Source organism: Centroberyx affinis, unplaced genomic scaffold (genome assembly GCF_046629955.1).
Source record: "Centroberyx affinis isolate AG114_WGS23_722 - 3 ecotype Tasmania unplaced genomic scaffold, CSIRO-AGI_Caff_v1 ptg001291l_1, whole genome shotgun sequence".
NCBI classification, from domain to species: Eukaryota; Metazoa; Chordata; class Actinopteri; order Beryciformes; family Berycidae; genus Centroberyx; species Centroberyx affinis.
The window spans coordinates 72,752-96,980 of NW_027279797.1; the positions used below are offsets into that span (position 1 = coordinate 72,752).

At 44.4% G+C, this 24,229-nt stretch overlaps 1 protein-coding gene across 1 annotated transcript in view; it reads left to right on the forward strand.

Annotated features, from left to right (window-relative positions):
- The first annotated feature begins 16,903 nt into the window (after positions 1 to 16,903).
- Positions 16,904 to 24,229, forward strand: part of robo3 (roundabout, axon guidance receptor, homolog 3 (Drosophila)) — a 149,403-nt gene continuing 142,077 nt past the window's right edge. The window contains exon 1 of the mRNA XM_071525397.1: positions 16,904 to 17,057. Coding sequence (XP_071381498.1) covers positions 16,904 to 17,057 — 154 coding nt within the window. The remainder of the gene's footprint in view (positions 17,058 to 24,229) is intronic.

A 24,229-nucleotide genomic window follows, 5' to 3' on the forward strand; every position in this document is an offset into this window, starting at 1 on the left:
GATATTAAAACTTAAGTTTTAGTTCTAAAAAAAGTTTGAAACTACGCATCTGTTTGATAAAGGCAGGGGAAACCTCCTGGGGTCAATCATCTTCAGTTTTTCAAATGAGAAATTTCCACTTCGTTTGTTTTGGAATTTTGAGTCTCCACAGACAAACAGAGAACAAATATAGCCCAAATGGCCCAACTTTGCCTCATTAGGAATTAATACTCAAGTGAGTTCAACTTTGATATGCCAGTTTTTATCATTATAATGGAAAACAAAGATCAAGCAAAAACTGTCTAAAAACATCTAATATTTTATCAAATCAATCAATTTAATAAAAATATTAAACAATACAAACAAATACAAAATGGATCAGCCATTGTCAGTCATTTTGTCCCCGTAAATGTAGTCATTTTGGCGGCAAATGATATTAGATGCAATGACTTTGCCAAACCTTAGGGAGCTTTAGTGAATTGATGCCCCTGAACAAATATGGCACCTATAATCCCTTTGTTAGACAAAAAGCCCATGACAGACAAGATTACTCTGAGGCAAAGAGTCACAGAACATCTCAGCACAACCTCACCGCTCCCCTGACAACTGCTGGGACAGCAGACAGCTCTAAGCACAAGATTTGAACGAAAATGGAGATGACCTATACACCGGAATAATGAAGCAGAAAAAGGTGTGCGAGTGTCAGTTCATATGAGTAGGTGCATGTGTATGCATCTGTGTGTGAGTGATGAGCGACGCGTGTGTCGGTGCGGCGTCCCTGCTGTGAGCCTAATTAAAAGGCATTGGGTGCAGAGGGGGCTGCTTTGGCACCCCACCGAGTCCCTTTATATCCCTCCTTCCCTCCCGCTCTATCCTCCGCCTTTGATTAGCATGGAGCAGTAATGCCCCCGCACTGCCCCCCCCCCCCCGCCCCCACTAATGCCCCCCCAAATGCAGCCGCACATGTGTCCCTTCTGCGGTTGGGGAAGGGAAAGGGAAAGGAGAGAGAGAGAGCACCTTTCTCTTTGGGGAGCAGGCTTTATAGGTGCTACCAGTCAGATGTGTAAACACTACAAATATATCCTGCTCAAGTACAACTACTGTTATTACTACTGAAATATTACTCAAGTAGATGTGAAATTACTGGTATGAAAATCATAGTTACTTAAAAAAAAAAAATGGTTCAAACTTGGTTCTTTAATTTGATGAAAAAAAGTAACAAAATAAATTGCATTAACAAAGTAAAGCATGAATCAACAGTAATTTACGGATGTGTTTGGCAGGTTATGTGCTGCGCTACGGAAAGCATGAATCTCTCATCCCACAACTTGATATTATCAAAATAAAATTCAGAAAATCATGTCATTATTTGACCTGTGATAACATAAAAACAAACAAAAAAAGTGAAATTTGAAACCTTCCCATTATTCAAAAAATCATACACCGATGTTTTGTTTGCTGTTAGCTAGGCTAACTAACTAGCTAGCGAGGCTAGCGAACTTGCTAGCAACAACCAGACAAATGCAAACCACTAATAGTGTAGCTGGAGATGGCTTTTTGGCTAATGTTAACTAAGCTACTATCATGGATACATTTGAGTAAATTCATTAACGTTACCTCCACATGCTGTCACAGGCTTGATGCAGATGCAATTACAATTGACACGTTTCTGATGTGATGCGGAGAGCCTACATGAGCCTGCAAGATTTGTACTCTTTATTAAGATTTAAATGTCGCTAAGTGCAATAATTAGTCTAAGTCAAAACATACTTGAGTAAAACTAAAATTAGTGACTTCAAAAAAATAAGTAATGAAAGTAATTGAAATTTGTTACTTGAATCCTTACTATCAGTTAGCAGTTTATACTGAATCTATCTGTTATATTAATTCACATCCATAGACAATATCTGGAACTGCTCAATTGAGACTCATTAAGAAACCAACTTTGTAAGTGGCAGGGCCTAGGGTGACCCATAGGAGCTCATTTTCTGCTCATACCTATTTCCACTACAATGAATTAGAACTCATTTGGACATAAAAGCTCACAAAGTCACACTTCAATTCATTATAAATGAACCAGATGAAAGTTTTGTCTCTTAGAGAAATCACAGATTACAACCTTTGTGCTCTAGCTTTGATTGAGTTGTGAATTCTGTTTAATGGCAGATCTTAACTATTAGATGGCAAGGTCTGGTATTCATCAAACTTAGAGGAGGAGAATCACGTGTCCGGTCTACATCCTTACAAAGACCCAAAACGAGAATTTAAATATTAATCAAACGATAGCATGTATACTTCTTTGAGGGTGTATACATGATACAAATATCTACTATATGAACTGAAACTTACATCATAGATTATAAGTATATTTAGCACAAAGCAGTGTTTTCTTATTTAATAGGGAAAGGTAAAGCCAACTCTCTTCTTAAGAATTCAGAATGGCCTTTTCTTTCTAATCTAATAATGCATAACCAGGCCTGTATTTCTACATTATATTGAGATATTTGATTTGTGACTTTTTGAGGATGTTGAGTCAGTCACATCCCGGGTGACATCTACAATATTAATAGTTTTTCAGAGTTGGAGGGAAGTCTGATAATGATAAAAAGAAAAGAAAAACTCATTATAAAGTTAAATATTTTTCATTTTCATTCCAGCATCCATTCCACTAACGGGAGCCAAAGGATGAAAAAAACATCATTGTGTTTTGTTCTACTCTGTGTAGAGGTAGCGCAACATCTCTGCACTCTGCTGTAGCGCGACTGTTTGAAGTCGCATCTCATAAACATCAGAAACACGCTGAATGTCAGCACTCAAAACAGAATATGGAAGTCCTTTCGACAACAACAGACTTCTACAATCCTTAAACCGCGTATGCCAGGCTGCTTAAACCCAGAAACCATGCCAGGCCCGCATGATGAAACAGCCCCAAAACAGAGCCCTCGAGGGGGGACCAGCTGCCAATAACATCCCCTCCCACTTCCACATGCACAAAAAACACACACACACACTATGGCCAATTTGTGTTTATCCCAGTGTGGAGTAGGAGACGTAATCCCCCCCCCTGCTATAATTGCATTTGGGAGGCGTTACTGTGTATCTGAGAGGCTTGATACACTCCTGAAACCACTTCAGCGTCGAAGGATGCATCTCAGGTCTCTCCAAGGTCAGCGCTTGACAACATATGCCTTTTCTATTCCTTAATCCCCCCCGTTCCCAAACAAGACGGGTAAAATACATTCATCAGGGCTGGTAATTAGTCGATTCCTGAGACGCACCTCTTGATGTGACATCGTTTTAACTGAGCAGCTGAGTCGGGGAGAAAATGGTAAAAATGTATGAATGTTGAGTGAAGGAGAGAGAAAGAAAAACAAGGTAAGAGAGTTCCAGAGTGAAATGGCCTCTTTTTCCTCTCTGACTTTTAATTAAAGTGGCTTTCACGGAGGTGTAGCGATGAGATTAGAAGAGATCAAGTTTGTCCTTGGCTGGAATTACCGGCTGTACTTTGATGGGCTCACCCTACTGTAACTTTGGTATAGGATATAGAATCTGGGTGACTTTGATAGGAATGTCTTCATTTTTGGAAGAACCAGTGTGTATTCTCTAAGTCACACCGTCACAGTTTATTCTAATGTGATCATTTGTTAGTAGTAGAATGATGACTTTACTGTTTAATGACATCTTTCGACTGGAGGACAAGAGTTCAGATCCCGATGTCGGCAGGCATCCTCCCTGCTGAAGTGTCCTTGAGCAAGACACTGAATCCCTACCAGCTCCAGTTGCGCTGTTCTGTAGCTGAGCCTGACCTTTGACCTCCCTGTGGATGAAGGAAGGCCAGAGAAAAGAGGATTTCTGAACGATAGGGATCAATAAAGTGTCACAATATTAAATTAAATATTTGTGTGTCTTTGAATTTTTACATTTCACAATCTCTGCTCATTATAAAATATATGGGCTACAAGTTCCAATTCATACAGCCTTCAGTGTGGTATGTGCAGCGAAATAAATGAAAAAGACCAAATTTGGGCTTCAAGCTTTTACCTTAGTAAAGCTTTTTTGTGCACGTCTTCCTTATCCAAATATTGGACAAACAGTACTTTCAGACTTTAGAAACCCTTCAGCTCCTTTCCATTAGAAGCATATCTGTCACCTCCCATTTCCCGGTGCTACATCACAACGTCCTCTTCATTAAGTCCTATGGAACTCGTAGCCCCTTTTGTTCCGGTGTGAGGGACCCCAGATGACGCCCGGGCCGGGTCGTCCATCACCCCCTGTCACATGTCCCCCGCACCCCCGGACCACCCCGCAGCCCACATCCCAGCATGCATATTCACAGGGACTGGTGGGCCCTATGGTGGGATAAAAGTGCCCCTTCTGAGGAAACCAAATTGCCCCACCCCATGTATCTCTTTTCTTAGCCAATATTAAAATGGGCTAATAAAGAGGGGCAAGATTCCCCCGTGGTAATGGCTCCCCAGAGACCCCCTGGCTAATTAAAGGGCTGCCCCTTCCAATGAACAGTAATCACTCATGGCTTGGAATACACAAATACATATATGTGCTTTGTATGGATGAGCAAATATGGGATGCTGGTATAGCTTGTATTGTTAAGAGAGATAATATAATTGTTAAGGTTAGAGAGACCTTTTCTTCCACCAGAACTGATTTCTTTTGTTGAGAGGAACTTTTTTAATTTGCCTGGGCGAACTGCACCGAATGTATAAAATATTAGGGAAACTTGCTCTTTTCATGAAGTGCTCTGATGAGGTGAATCCAGGTGAAAGCCATTATCTCGTATTGATTTCCCTTATTAAATCTGTACCAACCACAAAGGAGGAGATAAAGGTAAAGAGAAGTAGACGAGTTAGAGGAGGATTTTTAAACTTTGAGAAAACTGAAATGTGGATTGTGCAAAGGTGGCTGCAACTCAATATCAGGAATATTTTGTACATTCAGTGTTGTGATAGTGATTTTACGCAAGAACCCTAAAAGCAAGTCATATTGGCTAATCTTGAATTTATATTGGCTAATCTTGAATTTATATTGGCTAATCTTGAATTTATATCATCAAAACTATAGTGCGATTCACATCGCTTGGGTTATGGATTCAGTTTATAGTTTAGTTTCAGTATTCAGCTTTTAGTTTAGCAAATAGAGTGCCGAGTGTGTGTTTCATCCATTCATTTTCCCATAGGGTTCAATAGAAAGATCAGTTGGGAGAAAGAACTGCCCTAGTTGCTCATAATAGTTAGACGCTAAAACATCAGTGTTGCTGTCTAAATACCTATGGAGCACACTGCAGATTAATGGGCTCATATGCTCATATACCAGTGGGCCTGAGTGGACTGAGCTCAGGTCTGCCTTAAGATTCTGTTCAAATGCCAAGACCACTCAAATCCTAGTAGTGTCAGGAAAAAATACAAACAACCCATTTGTCTTTTCTCTGGGAAACAAAAGCAATTGAGCAATTTAACATGTGGGTTTCACCGATGAGTCATTCCACATCAATATGGGATTTTTGTCTGTTTGGAAAAGACCTGCTGTGATTGGATGAATCAAAAAGGCTTCTCTGGTAAGTGGTGTTTGTGTTGTTGCTGTTATAGCGTTGCTATTTTCATGCTGAAAAAGAATGAACAGTGAAATAAAAGGGACAAAAATGATATATAGCTCTTAATGGCATTTGATAGAACTTGTTTGGGGCCAGACAAAGAAACCACTCGACTAGTACATACTGTACCATACAATGCATTCAGATAATATACCATAGCAGTTCTCTGGTAGATTGGACAGGTGTGCTCCTTGTGATTTTAGACAAATTGAAACAAACTGAAGGTCAGACACGACACTAAAATTCAATCAAAATGCCTTAACACTGCATTTTTTTCTTGGCCTTGCCCAGCATTTATGTTATAGTACATGTACTATGCGTATGCCCGTCCTAATTTTGTGATGAAACAAGAATTTATGTGACATTTCCACAGAATAAAAATATGCGCTGCACCTGTGTTGAGGCCCTGCTGTACAGTGCTACCAATATCCGCAATACACATCTACCAGTACACCGGGAGGAGGTCACCATCACACTGTAGCTTGAGAGTTGATCGAGCATCAAATCTTAACAAGGCTCTCATAATGATCTCAATGAAATGCTCTGTGACTTAATTAGATTATGTGCTCCGCATTGTGCCGGAGAGAGTTGGCTTTGTGTGGAAGTGTGTGGGGGGTTGAGGGGTTGAGGGTGGGGTGTTTTTGGGGCAGAGTCACTAAAGAGGGGACATCCTCATCTCTTTGTGTTATAATAAGTGTATCAAATGCCTTCAGTCGTGTGTGTGTGTGTGTGTGTGTGTGTGTCTTGACCTTGAGGAGTAAAAAACTGAAGACCTTGTAATTGAAATTCCCTAAAGTGAGTGTTGGGGGTACAAATGTTCTGCTTTACCAGTTCCTTTAACTGGGCAATTCAACAGTATATATACAGTATATAAAGTATATGAGCTTCTTGTACAGCACCATGCTTTCATTAATAAAAAATGGCAGAACTTACAAGCGCAACACTGCTGAAACATAGTTTCTATGCCACTGGGTTAAGTAATGATTTCTAGGCTAGAAGCAGCTCTTTAAAGAAGCTCTTCTAAACCCACAGCTGTATTTCTAGACGGAACCCCTACTGTGATAACTGTGGATGTACACTGGTTAAAAAGAAATCACTGTGTTAGCTATCACTTTTTTAGTGGGTCATGATGACACATCCTACACCACACTTCCAAGAGATCACAGTATGTACAGTATACAGCATGTTTCAAAATATAAAAAAAAAAAATGGCCAAAAATGTATTTGTACATGTAGATGACATTCATCCAAAATATATTTTGAGATGCCAAAGTATATTTGAATATACTTGCAGATAAATGTTGCCATCAGCTCAGGAAGAAAAGTATTCCTAATGTCCAAAATATATTTCAAATGAATGCCATCGACATGTACGACATTTTTTGGCCATTTTTAAAATACTAGTGCAGTGCCCGTTCAAAACATGCCTGTTCGGAACGGGCTGATTGCTTGGCCTCCGCTATTGCTGCTTGCAGCTTTCTCGAGAACCGCTCATCCAAACAATTGACACTGCGCTTCCAGTCGCAGTTGCATCTCAATGCTCCAAGAGCTTTACTCTTTTAGTTCAGTTTTTGGTATGAACAATGCCATTGGAACTCAGGTGGCACCAAATAACCGCACCAAGACATCTGAAAAATGCAGGTCTTGGTTCTCTTCCAAGCAAACCAAAGAAAACAAACTGTAGGTGTGATCGCACCCTGAGACTGGAACTTGATATTGGCCAGAACTGGGTTATTCCAAACCAGTGAAGACAAGATCAAAGTGTTCAGCGGCGCAAACATCCAGTGACGACATCTAATAAAAGTGTGTCTGGTGGCACCTGAACACCTCCGGTCACTGTAAACCTACTGTCTCTGATCTCAGGAGCCTCCAAATGACTGCATCACCATTAGGACCGCTGTCATTTCCTGAGAGGCCAACAATTAGTCCTTGCCAGCGGGCCAGCCGAGCTAATGGCTTCAGTGTGAAAGATCTGAGGGGGTTGGTACCGGTGGCAGAGGAAGGCCAGTGGGTGGCTGGAAGAGAGCCACTCATCTCTCTGCCCTAATTGCCATGAAAACTCCATCTAGTTGGGTTTATGGAGAGGCAGGAGGCAGGGGACTGGTGCCCTTTGAGAGGTTTTGTTAAGCTGGCCCTGGTTTCTCTTGCTCCTGCCCCCCCTCCCCCCCCCCCCCCCGAGGGCCAGAAGAGGTGGGCTGCAAAATGGACACCAGATGGAGGAAGCATAACACAGAGGCAAAGCGAGGGGAGGAGGGGGTTGAGCATGGGGCATGGTGGGAGATTTGGCTGGCTCATGCAGCCTTGTTGTTCTGGGTTGTATGGGCATATGTCACAGTGTTATCTGAGATGATTGTGGAGGTGAAGTAGGGCTTTAAGTTTTCCACAGAGGAACTGAAGTTGCTGAAGGAGTTTTGAGGATGAAATTGCTATATAAAGCTGTAGACAAACTTCTTCTTGCCAGAAAAAAAGTCCTGGTTTCTGTTAGCGATCGCATCATATGAAGTTTTCTGTGAAAATAAAAGCAAAAACGAGCCATTCACTTTTGGCAAGCATGCTGCACCCGCTGTGTTATTCCAACCAATTTTCTGGGGCCTGACCGTTGATGGCGTAGTTAACCAAGCATGGTCTGTGCATTTGCATCACGGCGACAGTGGTGAAAATAAATGGATGGAGACTAAATTGAGAGGGAAAGGTTGACAATGGGTCCATCTTGTTGTGTTGTCTGTTAATCATTTCCCAAGCCCCTCTGGCTCCAATAAAGGGGAATAAAAGAGTATAAAAGAACAATTTGGGCTGCCCCAGCTGTGAATAGCCAACCCATCACGCCACACAATAGCCCAGTCACGGTTGCCGTAATTCAGCTTGTGATCTCAGACACGCCCTTCTCTCTCCACATCTTTGTTAAAGGCGTCCGTCAGGCAGATCATTTCCCTCTCCCCACCCCTCCTGCACAGCCAGATGGTTAAAATCCATAATTCAGCACCAAAAACAAAAATGACCCCTGGAACCCCACCTCCACATCCTTCTATGCTACGACATTACTCTCACCACGGCTCATTATTGGCCAATGGTAGCCCCCCTCTTGACTAATTAAGCTCAGCTTTGTCGGGCCAGTGTGCAATAGCTTAGCGGGCCGGGAGGAGGTCCCAGCACCTGGGGAGTCTACCTGTTACTGCGCCTGGCTCATCAGCCCTACAGAGAGGGGGAAAGCAGGAGGAGGTGGAGGGGGACCCAGCTGGCTGGCCTGCACTGGCAGTTAGGGATGGGGCGTGGCTGTAGCCGCTGGTGCGCGATGCAGTTGTTTTAGCAGCATCTGCGGGTATTTTAGGCAAGACGTACCTCAATGGGCATGCATGCATACATAGGGCTTCATTCTTAGTGTACACACATCTACTTGTTACCTTGTTTTACTTGCTAAAATGGTCTTCTTCCTTCTTGGTGCGCATAGGCTCAATGCACTAAACCCTAAGCTATGGCAAACTCCATGCATCTAATATCATTTGTCACAAAAACTTCCAAATCCACTTATATTGACTACATTTCTGGGGGAAAAGTGGAGCAATTAATGATGACTGACAAGATAAATGGTCAATGTGATAAATTATTAGACACACTGAATGCTCCCCTGATGTATTTTAGTTTTTAGTTTTTTTTTAAAGATATGGCTTCCAAATAGATTTTGGCTAATTTTGCTCTTGATCTTTGCTCTCCATTATAATTTGCCATTATAATAGAGAGCAAAGATACCCAATTGACACCCATGTTAGTGTGTTTGACTTTGTCTTTAAGTTTTGCTTGGATCTTCTTAACGTTCTTTATTAACCAATTTGTTTTCTTTTGCTCAATATCAGGCCATTTATCTAGCCTTTAAATTAAATTAAATTTTCATTTTCATGTAATTTCAGATTTGTCAGATAGCACAGGATGGAGAATGACAGCAAAGACGGCTAAATCTCTGCAGGTGTATCTTGGTTTTAAACCAGTTATTAAGCTGTGATTGGCGCTTGCCATTGATTTTTCCCCAGCCAGCGTCCACCTGGAATGGGTGGCCTCTTTGAAGTTTGCTGTCCGCCGCGCACAGCACAGCAGGAAAGCAATCAAGCTCAAAGTTCTCTCCTCCGTCAGATATCAAGGCTGCCAAATAACTCATCTTTTTTAGTTCCAATCAATATGACGCAGCCCTCTTCACTCTTGCACTGCAATATTTTCTCTCTCTAGCGCTGATTGGAATGAACTCCAGTGTTTCGAAGGTCCCCATGCACTGATTGTGAGAACGCGAACCAATCCAGCTGAATGGCGTGAGGTCTTTTTCCAGGCAAGTCACATCAAAGCCTCGCTGCAGACGGGTGCAAAGGGTCAGTCTTCGAGAAGTACTTGAAAATGTCAGTGCTTCGCCGTGGGACTGGAGGACCCTAACCCAAGGGAGGCAGACATGATCCAGGGCTTTGCAAGATTACCACCTTTGATTTGGGGAGGTGGGGCCCGGTTATAATTCTAATGCATATTTAAATGAGTACTTTGCATTTATCTGCATTCATCTGGAAACGCATTTTCATGAAAATAAGAATAGAACAAAATTGATATGAAAAGGTGTGTGGAGGGGAATTCATGAGATGCAAATGTGTGATGGGGATAAATGACAGGCCCATCTTTTCCTACTTAATATCCATGGGGTCGTGGCTAATTGTGCCTTTGTTGTGCAATTACCCAGAGTTTGCTTAGGGTTTAGCTAGTCGGGCTGTGGGGTGCAGCGAGCGCTTTGTTTAACTTCCTCCCCTCGTGGCGCCATGTGTAACTTAGGCCTCTGGAGATCAGCTAATCCCCTGACTAAAGCATATTGGCCCTGTCAGTCCCAGTTACCCTGTTTGCTATATGACTGTCGATGTGAAGAGATAGACATAGATGCCTCTTAAGGATTCCTTTTGCCCTTGAAGGGCACCGGTCTTCCAGGCTTCAGCTATGATAGCTGGCACTCCAGATGCTTTGAAGTTAGCTTTCAAGTTGAGTAAGCTAGGAGGCAACTGGAGGAAATGAGGAAACCAGCCGCCGGGTTTCCTGGGGAGCTAGCTTGTGAGGCGTGATTGGACACAGCGCCCCAGAGGGCGACAGCGGCCATTTTGCTCAGGGGGCTTGTCCCTCTGGCCCACACACTAAAAGTATAGGACGGAAGCACCAATTATGCCACTTTGGCATATGGGCAGTGGCGGGCGCCCAGCTCTAATGATGGGCCGTGCCAACTGCTCGTCGGTCCAGGGTCAGTGGCACATGTTGTTTGTTGCCAAAAAAGACCCCCAATTACTGCCACCTCCTTCCCCAGTGGCAGTTGTGGGTCTATCTGTGGGAGGGGGGGCAAGGACTGGGTAGTGGGGGTGGTACTGTACACCTGCAGCCTGGTTGGATCCCTGGATCTGGCTGCTTGCCTGCCTTGGCCCTACTCTATCCAGCTGGGAGAGCGGGGATGGGGATGGATCCGGCTGTCTTTGCCCCAGCCCAGAGGTTCCCAGGGGGGGCAAACTGCAGCAGCAGACCCCAGCAGGGCACACAAGCAGACCTGGCCACAGATGTTCCACCCCGGTTGCGTGTGGCGTCTCGTGGCACATCACTACCGTTCAGATGCCCGTCTGACTGCAGGTGCTGGCAGAGGTCCATCTTCTCGCTGTTCAGGAGAAGTCAGACGTTAACCACACCTCATCTCAGCTGACACTCATTCAGGGGAGTAGGCTTCAAACCCTGTCATTATGCTGACAGGCAAAGCAGCTGACGTGACAATGAGCTGCTGCTTGGGATGCACACATGCCATAGTTTTCTTTGGACATTACATGGAGATACATCTGTCTGTGTAGTGCACTCCTACCCCTCATTGCCTTTTCTTGACGAACAAAAGGTAAAGCTATCCAAGACGTCCTTGGCTAAGAGTGGAGACATGGATATCCACTGGCACAAAGAGAGGAACAGCGAGCCTGATGCATGGACATGTTCTTAATTTTTTAGAAAGAAAATGTTCTTGAGAAAAATGTTCCAAAAAACACTGCGAGATTCATGAAACATGCATGGAGCGTGGAGTTTGTTCTAATTCAAGTTTAATGAATGCGAAATGGTCATAGCTGGAGCATTTAATGACACGGCGCCTTCATTAAAGATGCAGTTTCAAAGATTTTAAGCATTGAGATATCCTTGGAATGTTAATGTCCCTGGGCGATCAATAAATGAAGCTCCACTGTGAAATCCTGACATGACAGAACTCTGCTTTCTCCCGCTACAGCGCTCTCAAAATTTAATATCCTAATTGGACACAAAAGAAAAATCAAAGAATTTTCATAAATTAGCTTCTCTGAACATTTTCTAATCAAATGTAAGCGAATGTATGGTTAGTATGAGGCACAGTAAAAGTCTATGCAAAGTTCAACGGTAGTCAGTGGTGGTGGTAGCCTAAAGGATAGAGCAGCAGGAACATGAGTGAATAATATGTCTCTCCTTCATCAACAACTACTGGTGAGGTGCCCTTGAGCAAGGCAGTCAACCTTGAAACTGCACCACTGGAGCTGTTCAGTAGCTAACAGAAGACTCTGATTGTACTGGGCAGCTCCAAGGCGTGAATATGCATAAATGTATGTATGCAAACCAAAGCAGTGCTGGGTAAGTGCATGCAGGCCCTGGACAAAGGAAGGTTTGAAAAAGTATGTAGGACTGCTTAGCTCTATCAGCAATGCAGACAAAACTCATCTCTATAAGCCACAGCGCTTCATTAAAATTGGTAAATGAAGTCGGGCAAAAAAAAAAAAAAGAAAATCAGGCTATTCTTCAATAGTCTTGTCTGCCAGCTTTTCAACATGCAAGCTTTTGTCAATAGCCTGATTTGGGCTGTGTGCTTCTCATTTAATTGAGTCAGACTAATTGTCAGAGGCACTGTGGGAAAGGAGTGGGTAATGAGAGTTCGATTGTGATGATGTTCTCAAGCCAGGGAGGTAGATGAGAAAACATTGTAAACACTTGGCTCTCAACCTCCTATCCACATATACTGTGTATGTGATGTTCAGTTTCCCTGTGTTAAATGATGAACAAACCTATTATTATGTTGTCAGTCCAGCTAATTGCAATTTCAATGTGTGAAAAACATTTTTTCCAGTTTTTCTAGATCCTGTTTCTTATGAGATCTAGCTTGATATTGAATGAAAAATATTCACTTACTTTTTCTGCTAGTTACCCCTTGATGATTAACATTTTTTGTCCCACACATAATGATAGGTGGCAAGTTTTTGTACCATATGATAACGTCCTTTATCTCTATCAGAGGTGCACATGTGATCAAATAACAGAATATAGACACAAGCATTGATTCTAGGTTTCAAGCTGAGATGGAAATATTTCAAATTTTATTTCAAGTTTTCATTGGTCAAGACCTGTATGGGAATGATAAAAGTGTGTGAAACTCGTAACAAGTTTCATAGCACCAAAGACATCTATCCACCGAAATGTTGACATTAATGAGACTATCTGCATCCATCTTTGCATTAACATCAGAATGAATGGCAAAACATTCAATGTGCCACCATCATCCCCCCGTTTGATGGATTTGCATGTAATTTGGTTTGCATGCTTCAAATAGAGGTTCCCATGTCACTGACAAGACTGCGAGGGAATTGATTTGCACAGTCATGGAGTGGAAACTATTATGTTCCCAAAACACCAGACAAAGCACAGACCAACAAAGGACAAAAAAAGAGACCAGCAATAAGTTGCAAACAACCAGTCTAAACAAAACAAAATGAGAAAATAAATCATAAAGTGCACTGGCGGTACAAGCTGTTCTAAACTATGGCCAAAGTGTTGCAAATTAATTTCTCAATAAACACAACATTATTAAAGATAAAAAAAAACTGTCATTTTTTTCAAGAGCTTGATCTGCAGATGATGCATTGCTACTACTACAACTACTATTTCTACTACCACTACTGCTACTGTTGCTACTACTATTACTATTAGTACCACTACTTTTACTACTACTACTACTACTACTACTACCACTACTACTAGTACTGCTGCTATTTCTACAATTACTACTACTAGTACCGCTACCACTATCATTATTTTAAATACATTTTTGAGATGGCTATTCTTTGCAGTGAAGATGAAGAACAAAAGGAAGGGGAGAAAGAGGACCAGACAAGTGTTTTCCTCACAGTTTGAACCCCTACTATAAGTGAAGTGTAATTAAAAAACACTTTTGATTGCATCGGCATGTCAAGTACACAACAATATGCATGTTCACATGCAAGCTGGTACAAACAACTTGAGACACCACTTGTGAGGAAACTTTGCCTGAAGAAGACGAAACGGCCATAAAGCCTGGACCGCAGTTCAAATGCACAGTGTTTACACAGCAGAAGTGACAATGTATTCACCAAGAACATGATCCTTATGATGGCAGATTACATGGCCAAGGAGACTCATTATTGAGAATTACGAGTGGCTGAGGAGAGAAACCAGGGAGCATGCAATCATTCCCTGCTAACTGCACATATCTTTGTAGTGGCACTTCACCACTGCCTCATTATGGCTAGTTTATGACAGAAATAAAAAAGGCAATTTGATGTTGACGATAATTGCAACATTACCAGCATATGCAAGTTATGATTTGTTGATTTCTAGGTTTTTTTTGCCTGATATACTATTATCAGGTGACAGCAGTGTTATGAATATTCATTGTTTCCCTGCAGCAAAAAGAGCCACAGCGGTGTTACACCTCAGATATTTTCTTTGTTCACTTTGTGTAAGCCCATTATGGCTGTGTGTTATTTGCTGGCTCATTGTTTAGACTATATAGTTTCATTCCACAAACAAAAGTCTGTATTTCCGACAAATATAGCATTGGCAGCTTGCAGAAGTCAGTAGTGTCTGATTCAGTCCCTGGTCCCCACTGTGCCTCATATACTGCTGCAGTGACCCACATGTAAAAACTGGAAACAAAGGGAGAAACATTGTATCCGTCCATATCTAGCTGTGTCTGGCCTGTTCTACACACACACACCCTTCCCACACCATCTAGCCTGATTCCAAATGGGGGGGAGTGTGCTGCTGAATGTTTCTCTCTCTGGCTGTTAATCACCCTGCTAGAGACCTGGCTGTGCAGGCGGAAAGTCTGCTCTTGAGGAGATTGATTGAGGAATTACTGTGTGTGTGTTTTGTGAGTCAATGAAGAAGTACATTGCGCCTTAGTGCTGCAGTCACGCCGTCTTTAACAGGAGAGAGGTTTGTCCGTCTATAAGCACCGTATAGAGCATTTACACTGTGGAACTGACACCATGTGTGGCTTTCGCAATCTTCAAGCACTTCAAAGCCTATCCATGTGGAATGGCTGGAACGGGCAGACAAGATAACCCACACAGTCCGGCCTTTGAGTGGCTATCGATCTCACATCGCACCCCTCGCCCCTCCTTCCATACCGTTCCCATATTGTACGCCCATTAGCGCCGTATGTGTGGAAAATATCTGGCACAGACACCCCCCCATGAATAGAAGACCCCCCGAAATGAGGGGGGGGACCGGAAAAGGGACCCCGGGAGTAAGGGGTGCGGGACTTGGGGTCGTCACGGCAACTTTGTCGCCGGGATGGCCCCCATTGTCACGGTGACGGAGCGGGAGGACAGGGCCCTGATGGGGGCCGGGCGGCGCTAATAGGAGTCACACTGAGGCTGTCAGCAGGGGGGGGGGGGGGGGGGGGGGGGGGGCATCCCGGCGCCACATGCGACTCTTCGGACGCGAACGCACGTGCATGGCAATGATGATATGCGGACTATGCGTTATCACAAGCATACTTGAGGATTATTGAAGGCATGTGGGTAAATTTCCTTCACACGCACGCACGCACACACACACACACACACACACAGACATGCACACACTTCATGCATGAATCCAAAATATAAGCATGTGAAATGAACCCCCACCTTAACTTTGCACATTTCACATGCTACAAAATTCGTTCAAACTACATTTACTTGAGGTTTTTCAGTCAAAGATATATATGCAAAGTAGTCTTTTCTAAGTGGAATTTCAAGAAATGTATATGAAAGTATCAAATTTCAAGTTCCAATGACAGAAAAATCTAGTTTGCAAAAACATCAAGCATTTCCTCTATTTCCATGGCACCAACCAGCGGCCTATGACTTTTAACAGTCAGTCAAGCACTTAACTGCAATTTTCCCAGACAGAGACAAATCTACTGATCTTTTCTGATGCAACCCCAGTTTGCATGGCTAGAAAAGGGAAGATGGAGCACTAGGCAAATTCCCCCCTCTTATCTAAGTTCTCTTCATGAAGACTTCACCATGCGATGCGTTTCGGGAAAGTGTGACAGTAGGAAAAGCAAATGGCTTCAGGCAGGAGCCATCAGATATTGCCAACTTGAGTTGAACGATCTACTTTTGACACAAGCAAACAGCAGGAGTGCAGCCTGGTCCATGTTTGTTTGTCTAACACATATGAGTGCGCCTTCATGTATATGGGACCGCCTTTGTGTGCATGTGTAGTGTATGGTTAAGACAGTGACAGTAAGTATATTCTCCCCCTCTTCCCCGCCGCCCCAACTCGGAGCCTCCTGGGATGATTATTAATCTAATAATTAAACATTTATTGCCAACAGCACCTGCTCTCTCTCTCTCCTCTGGACCCCCCGGGACCCCATCACACACACAGAGAGAGAGAGAGAGAGAGAGAGAGAGAGAGAGAGAGGAGGAGAGGGAGGAGAGGGAGGGAGGGACACAGGAGGAGCCAGAGGGAGGGGTTGGAGAGAGGAGAGCAGCAAATCCGAAGGGGTCATCATCACATTGCTGGATTCTTTCACACCGGCGAGAGGGTGTTTTTTTGTATGGTGGCAGACGGGCGTGTGAAGTTATGTGATCCCAGAACAAAAGAAACAGGGAGGAAGGAACAATCCGATGCTGGGAAGGAACGACAGACAGGGCCCCCCCCCAAAGCCCGAGCTGACATCCACAACCAATGACTCAATTAAGCCTGCTTTCTTTTGACTTTTTCTGCAAGATTTCTGCGAGTTTTACCTGCTCAAGCCTCGGGGGTTCACATCATTTTTTACTCGTTTTCAAAAACTCTCCGCATGTTTTGACGTGTGTTTGAATCCAACTTGGGACCGAGAGGACGTCTATTAAAACGCACCGCTCACTTAAACACAGCCACCAAGTGAGGAGGCAAGGGAGATAGAGTCAGCAGTGAACAGACTCCCACTTTTAAAAGGACAGAGAGCGAGAGAGGGAGAGACAGAGACACATAGAGGGAGTGCAGGTCCCTCTGTGCGGCAAGATGCTGCGCTATCTGATCAAGACCCTGCTGCAGATGAACCTGTTCACCGACACCATCCGCAACCCGTCCAACGGCACCGATCTGTTCTTCAACGTCTCGCTGCCCTCCTTCAACAGCTCGCTGCTCGACTGGGGCAACTTCACCGGCTTCAACGGTAAGCGGACGGGATCGCTTCTTCTGCATCCTCTTCCCCCCCTCCCTTCCCTTCCCCTTCCCTTCCCCTTCCCTCCACTCCTTCGGCTTTGCTTTCCGTCCAAATGTGTTTCTTTGATGGACCGATGCGAGAGGACACATGCCTTTTCTTGAATGAAAAAAAACACCGAAACACTTACCAGGCGGGAGTCTTTTGTGATGGTAATGCGAGACTGAGCCGGGGAGAGGGAGTTGAAAGGGAAAGTGGAAGGAGTTTGTCAGGAGAGTAAATCTCTGGTGACGTGACTTGTGATGAATGGGTGTTTGAAATCAGACGGGATGGTTTACGACGGCTAGGTGTTTTGTTTTAAATTGTAAGATCCGATCTCAGTCAGACCGGATAAAAGCATGTGTGGTGAAAGTCCAAGGACTCATCAGGAGAGCTACGAATTGTACGGTATGACTAGTTAAAAACTCTTTAAATAGATGATGCTCCAGTATTTTAAGGAAGACCAAAGTCTCTTGAATTGGCAGTTAAGAGAGCCGAATTGATCTTTGAAGTAGGAATGAATTCAGTGAAAAACTTTTAAATGGGCAGCAGGGTGACCTCTTGGTTCAAGAGACTTCTTCATCAGCCCATTGTGTCCATCAACAGAGTATCCTTGAGCAAGACACTGAACCCCTACCTGCTTATGTATTGTAAGTCCCTCTGGGTAGGAGTGTCTGTCAGCTAAATGTAAGCGTAAACCCCCCCCCCCCCCACAAAAAAAAGCAGGAAATGTAAGTGGTTGATCCCTGCACATTTGGATCAAAAGGCTGTCAGAATGTTTCGTGGGTTGAGAGTGAAACGTGACAGAGAGACAATAACTGGGTCTACGCTGCAGAAGCTTCGAGCGGCACTCTGCTCGCTCTGTTAAATGAAGCTGTCTGCTGTCAGACGGGACGGACCGGAGCTGTCACATCTCCTTAACTTCTGCCACTGGGCTTTTCTCTTCCTTCTCCCCCGTCAACCGTATCGCTCAGTCTCTGCCTTTGAGGAGTCGCCTCTGCTGGCTCGAGGTGTATTTCGAGAGAATCTGTGTGTTTGGGATGTGGAAGGAATTTAGATTTTTTTTAGTGCCTGTGTCTGCGCAGGCTTATTAACATGGTGTAATGGGATGTCCCTGCTGTGCTGCGCGGTAATGGCAGGGGTATAGAGTGAATGTATATAACCAAGTGTGTGTGTGTGTGTGTATGCATGTGTATAGGGTGGAGTTAAGTCAAGGGATCACCTTGATGTCTTCTCTAATGAGCACCCTAGCTTTGTCTGCATGTCAGTGCATACCAATGAAAGCTGTGTTCGGCCATGTGCACGCACGCACACACACACACACACACACACACACACACACACACACACACACACACACCATGGGCAGGTGTATGTAATATATTCAGTATATACATGCTGGGTGGTTTGGAATTGTCACATATTCTGAAGGCTACCAGGGAGAAATGGGAATGCTGCTGGAAACTGATGCTTCTTGTCCTAGCATTGTTTTTCTTTCTTTCTTTCTTCCTTCCTTCCTTTCTTCCTTCCTTCCTTCCTTCCTTCCTTCCTTCCTTCCTTCCTCCCTCCCTCCCTCCTTTCCTGATGCTTCTGATGCTTCTTGTCCTAGCATTGTTTTTCTTTCTTTCTTTCTTTCTTTCTTCCTTCCTTCCTTCCTTCCTTCCTTCCTTCCTTCCTCCCTCCCTCCTTTCCTTCCTTCCTTCCTTCCTTCCACATTTCTGACAGTCTGACTAATGGCGGTTTTTCATTTCCAAGCCAGTTTCTAAAATATCCAGCAGCTTCCCAGCTTGTCTCCATAGATTGATGGTTAAGAGTCAGCAAGAGGGCTACTGTGTACACTCTGTGTGTGTGCGTGTGTGTATGTGTGTGTGTGTATGTGTGTGTGTGTACATACGTAGGTAATTGGTGTGTATTGTTGCAGAGAGGAGTAGGGTTTTGCCTTTTGATGGGTGGGCACGGGCGTGAGGGGCAAATTTGCTTTCGATAAGCGGCTTATCACAGTAGTTGCTGCCTGTATCAATACTGCTGAGTTCATAGCTTCTCTTTCATTCCCTTCACTCTCTCTCAATTTCTCATCCCCCTCTCATCCCCAAGCCCTAATGGAGTGCAGATTGAGCGCGCTGTTCTCTCCCAAAATCCATAGGAGCCCGATGAGCAAGTGAGCAGCGGAGGCGAGGAGAAACAATGAATCTATTGAGAAGAATCTATCTTGGTGTTATCTTGTCCGCTCCGATACAGACTGATAGACAGGCTGATAGACAGACGTGCCTCTCGGTCACTCCACTTCATATTCCCTGGGATCCATCTTTCCCTAGAGCTTCCCGGCTCTGAATCGCCTCCCCACCGCCAGTGGGGCTCAATACATTCAGGGAGTCTATAAAGGAGGGGGGGGGGGGGATTTAGCTCATATATTACAATAGCCGTACTAATCAATGATCAATGAGATGAGACAAAGTATAGCACTGAGATTCCTTAAACCACTTTTTCCGTTGTAAAGCGGTCTGGGGGACTGGGGGATATGGATCGAGACTCGTGGAGACACTGAAAGGCAAAAAAGCTGCTATCTAAATTTCCACACGCCGCACAGATCAATATCGCTGTTTCCCGAAAAACAAAGAAAAGGTCCGTCACGTTACTTATGAACCTTAAAGAGTAAGCGGAGTCTTTTTCGGCAAAGGACTCCTTTGTTGTCGTTGTCTCGATTTGAATCGATCCCCCCCCCCCAATCCCTCAGATCGCCGCTTGGCGTCTTTTTCCATGATTGAGACGTATTTGCGCTAGCCATTATGTGCTGATTCATCAGTCGGGGGTGGGGGGTGGGGGGGGGTTGCAAACCGTGCGTATCCAGGCGAGAAGCTCAATAGCAGGGCCAGTGGGCGGACAGCTTGCGTGGGCCGGCCCCAGTGCTCAGAGGGAGGCTCAATGCGAAAATCAATGCGGCCCGATAACCAATCTGGGAAATAATGGCCAATTCACTGAAAACACAGCGCTGTGGTGGACTACCGGGGACTGGCAAGTTTATCCATTAGTTCTGTCAATAGTTCCCTCTCTCTCTTCCTTTGTCTCTCTCTTTCTGTTTTCTCTGTTGACGCCGTTGTCTGAATAAATCCAGCTTCTTTAGGGATTTCTGATGAAAGCAGATAAAAGAAAACACCTTCCTGCAGAGATTTAATGAAGATTGCTTCCCATTTAAACTGCAGTTGTGAGACTGAAAATAATTTTGAATATGGCGAAAAAAGTGACAGCCCTAATAGACCTCACCTTCCCACCCACGCTTCCTAACCTCAAACATTCATTTGTGCTTTGGATCCAGCTCCTGACTATGAAAATACATTCATAATCCATAACAGACTGCAGAAGCTGTGCTGGGGTCAGTAGGTGTTAAGACAGACGCTCTTCGGGGAACAGGTGCATTTGCCAGAAACAAAGCTTTGGAGAAGATGTTTGGCTTGTGAATCAATATCAAAAATATTCATAAAAGAGCATGGGACTCATGCCAGAAATTGGAATAAAGATGTAAAAGGCTTCATTAGACTGACTAAATTCAATAAACGTTCAAGTCAAGTACTTCATTATAATCTTTTGGAAGGAAATGCAGGTGCGAGCAGCTTCCACATTAAAATCTTCTTAATCGTCTTAAAACACAGAAATTACATAAAGAGAGAAAAACAAAGAGTAAAAACACTAAAAACCCTTAAGATCATGAACCAAAGAGAATATCGACAGGTCTTCATTAGGCATTGCTCATTTTATTTTATTATTTTATGATTGCATCCCTTGCTAGCTCCATTATTTAGCCACGTATTGGAGTGTGTGCGAGTACAAAATGAGTGAATTTGTGATTAAACTCTAGCCGTCTTAGCCATGTGTCCTAATTGGGAGTTGGTATGTGTGTGTGTGTGTGTGTGTGTATACATGCATGTATGTATGTATGCATGTAGGCAAGTGGGGATTGCAGTGGCTGCTGCTGGTGTAATTGTATGTGTGTGTACGGATCCTAATCTCTGTGTGCTAATGTGTCTATTTGTCCCTTCATCAGGGGTCAAGTAGGCTCCCCTTTGCTCTTTTCACCAATAAATCTGGCAGGGAGTCATTAATGCAGTGTGTGTGTGCATTTCCACACTAATTATCTCCAAACATTTCAATATGCAAATCCGGTAAAAGTGTAATCCCCCCTCGATACCCGCGGCAGATTTGATTCGTGCAAAAGCGAAACTGCCTGCGGAATCTTTATCATTGCAAATCGGCGTTTCGTACAATCAAGCCCGTTCATTTTGCACACTGCTGGAGACACGGCGAATTAAAAAACAAAAAAAACAAAAACCACTCAGAACTACAGAGGGAAGGCAATCAGCGTGGCACGCCGATGCCCACTAGGAGCTTTGAGAGGAGGGCCCGTCCTTCCTGTGCCGGCGCACCCTGTGGTGTCTGGTAAGGGTGCTGGCTGTGAGGTTCTAACAACACTGTCAATCTGGAGGGTGTGTGAATCCAGCCGGCGCCTGCAGAGGGCTCTGGACCTACTACAGGTATAAAAGGTAAAGAAGGGAAGAGGAAGAGGGCGAGGAAGTGAAGGGGAAGAGAGAGAAAGAGATACAAAGACTTTAACCACAGTCTGCGCTGCTTCCCCCCCCCCGCTAGCGCACGCTCTATTCCTCATTTATTCACCGGGAATCGCTGGCTGGTTGGAATGCATTATTAATAGATTTCTAGGGAGCGTTTGGGAAGCCAAACATCTTTATTCATAGCGCGGGCCAAAGCACCGGGAACCACTAGTTGTCTCCCTTCAGTCTCCCCTCGGCTTGACTCCGCCACCGCCAAAAGCACAACCATTAGCCAAGCGAGGCTGTGGGTTTTCTCACACACACACATCACATTTAAGACACGGCGCACAAATGAACGAGAATACACGCTGATTCAATATCACCAGGCACACACACTCACACACACACACACACAGCTTCACCTCTCCTCCCCCGTACCGTCCTGTCAAAAGCTACCTCCAGCTCCAGCGTGACGCCTGGATCATTAAATGTGACCTTTTCTCAGTCTGCTGGCGCCGGCAGCTCGCGGTGTGGCCGCGGCTGGGACTTTGTAGTGTAGCTAGAAAGAGAATGCGTGATGACCGGGGGAGGACCCAGTGGCGTCTGGCCAGACCAAAACTATGGCGGAAGCTCAGGAGGTGGAGGCATTTGATTCCCCCCCCCACGCCGGTGGCATTCAGCCAAGAGAGACCTATTATTCTGGCAGAGGAGGGTCAGGACTTTTCAACCCACACGCCTGCCAATTGTCCCGTGAAGCTCATGGGGCTCGTTTTTGTGACACCCCGTCCTCAACACGACTGTATATTTGCATTGTAGATTATCAGATGCATTATGAATCAATGGCCTGGATCAGTGAGCGGTCTATGGCAGTGATCGATTCTTTGGGACCTACAAGCTCTCACTCAGTCAATGTACAGGCTTTCTGGGAGCTTATCCATTCAGCTAAAGCTTGTTTCATGCACAGCCAGTGTTGACTGGGCTGAAACAAAGGAGAGCAGAAAGTTGCATTGTTGATGTTGACAAGTGAAAAGTAGAGGTGGAAAATGAAGAGGAAATGAATTAACAGCCTCTCTATCCTGCGTGATGTGAATGAAAACAGCCCGATAGCGCAACTCTGGTGTAAACTATGAGCATGACATGGTCCAGAATATTCAAACAGGTCATTGGTCGTCTGCCAAAATTAAAGTTTAATTACATTTACACATTTACAGCTTCTGTCTCATGTGGTGAAATGCAGCCTTGTTGGCACAGCTGAACATGTAGCCTAGATGGTTCAGTAGTTTTGGTAAATATTGTGCATTATTTGTGTATAGCAGAGAGTAGCAGTAATGCCCTTGCAAAGCCAATATGGCCATAAAACATTTTTTGAATTCAATGTTAATTAGGTTTTCTTTGGGTTTGTTTGTCACAAATACGATCACAGTTAAGAGGGGTGGAGTTTCTCTACTGAAGTCTGCAGTCAGACCTGTTGCTCTTCACAGCAGGAGCACCGATAGAATCAATAACGTAGACACTCTTTCTACCTAGAAATAAAATTAGTTTGATTCTACTTCATCGACATGGTGTAAACTCTTCTTCTTCTTCAGATAAAAAGGTGGGTGAAGGGAGTCCGGGCGGGTTTACCCTCCGCTGCAGATGACGTCATGCTGTCTCTTCCAGGAATCTTTTCTTCCATCTGTCAGTCTCTCCTACCTCTTTCATCCCCTATGCTACACCTCCATCTCATTTTATTCCCATCTCTCTCCATTATTCATCCCCATATCCTTCATCCTGCCTCTGTCTCTCACTTTCTCACACTCCCCCCCCCCCCCCCCCCCATCCGCTTTCTGCCTCGATTCAATTTCAATTCAATTCGCCTCGCTTTATTGGCATGAATGTTACATAAACAATATTGCCACGTTGTGTGAATACATTTGGGATTTCATCTCCGAAAGAAAACAAACAAAAAAAACTATGAAGAACCTCTGAGTTGTATGTGTGGATGTATATGACAGCACCTTGTTAATGAAAGATCTGGGGTCGCTGCGTATTCTTCTTCTCGTTCTCCTCCCTCTCTATCCTTCTCGATCCATCCTGTCCTCCTTCACCTTATCCCTCCATCTGTCCCGCCCATCTTTCCCATTAACAAACCTCCTCGATCTCTTCCAGAGGGGTATGAATAACATCGGGGGGTGGGGGGGGTGGGCTTCTGCGGCTCTGCAAGGGCTCGGCAGTCCAGCTAGGCGACCAATTACTGTCAGATCATCTCCACGTATTTCAGACTCTATCGACTTGAGCCTCCTCATCGCGGTTTCCATCAAACGCCGGGCCTGCTGAATCCCTGATAAGCTCGTCCCGACTATTTCACTTTAAAGCCCCAATCTGTAGCGATAGTGTGGTGCGCTCTGTTCAAACACTGCCATCGCTCCACTGCCTCGGACTGATTGACTGACAAATGTGGCAGTCAAATCATCAAGTGTCACGCGTGTTCCGAGGCCGTGGAAGTTAAGTAAGTAAAGTTACGAGGAGTTATGAAAGTTGCCAAAAGCTTATTTTTTCCACTTGTGCGTCCACCTCTTTAAGAATCTATGTGATTTTGTCAAAAGATTACATATGCAAATGAAT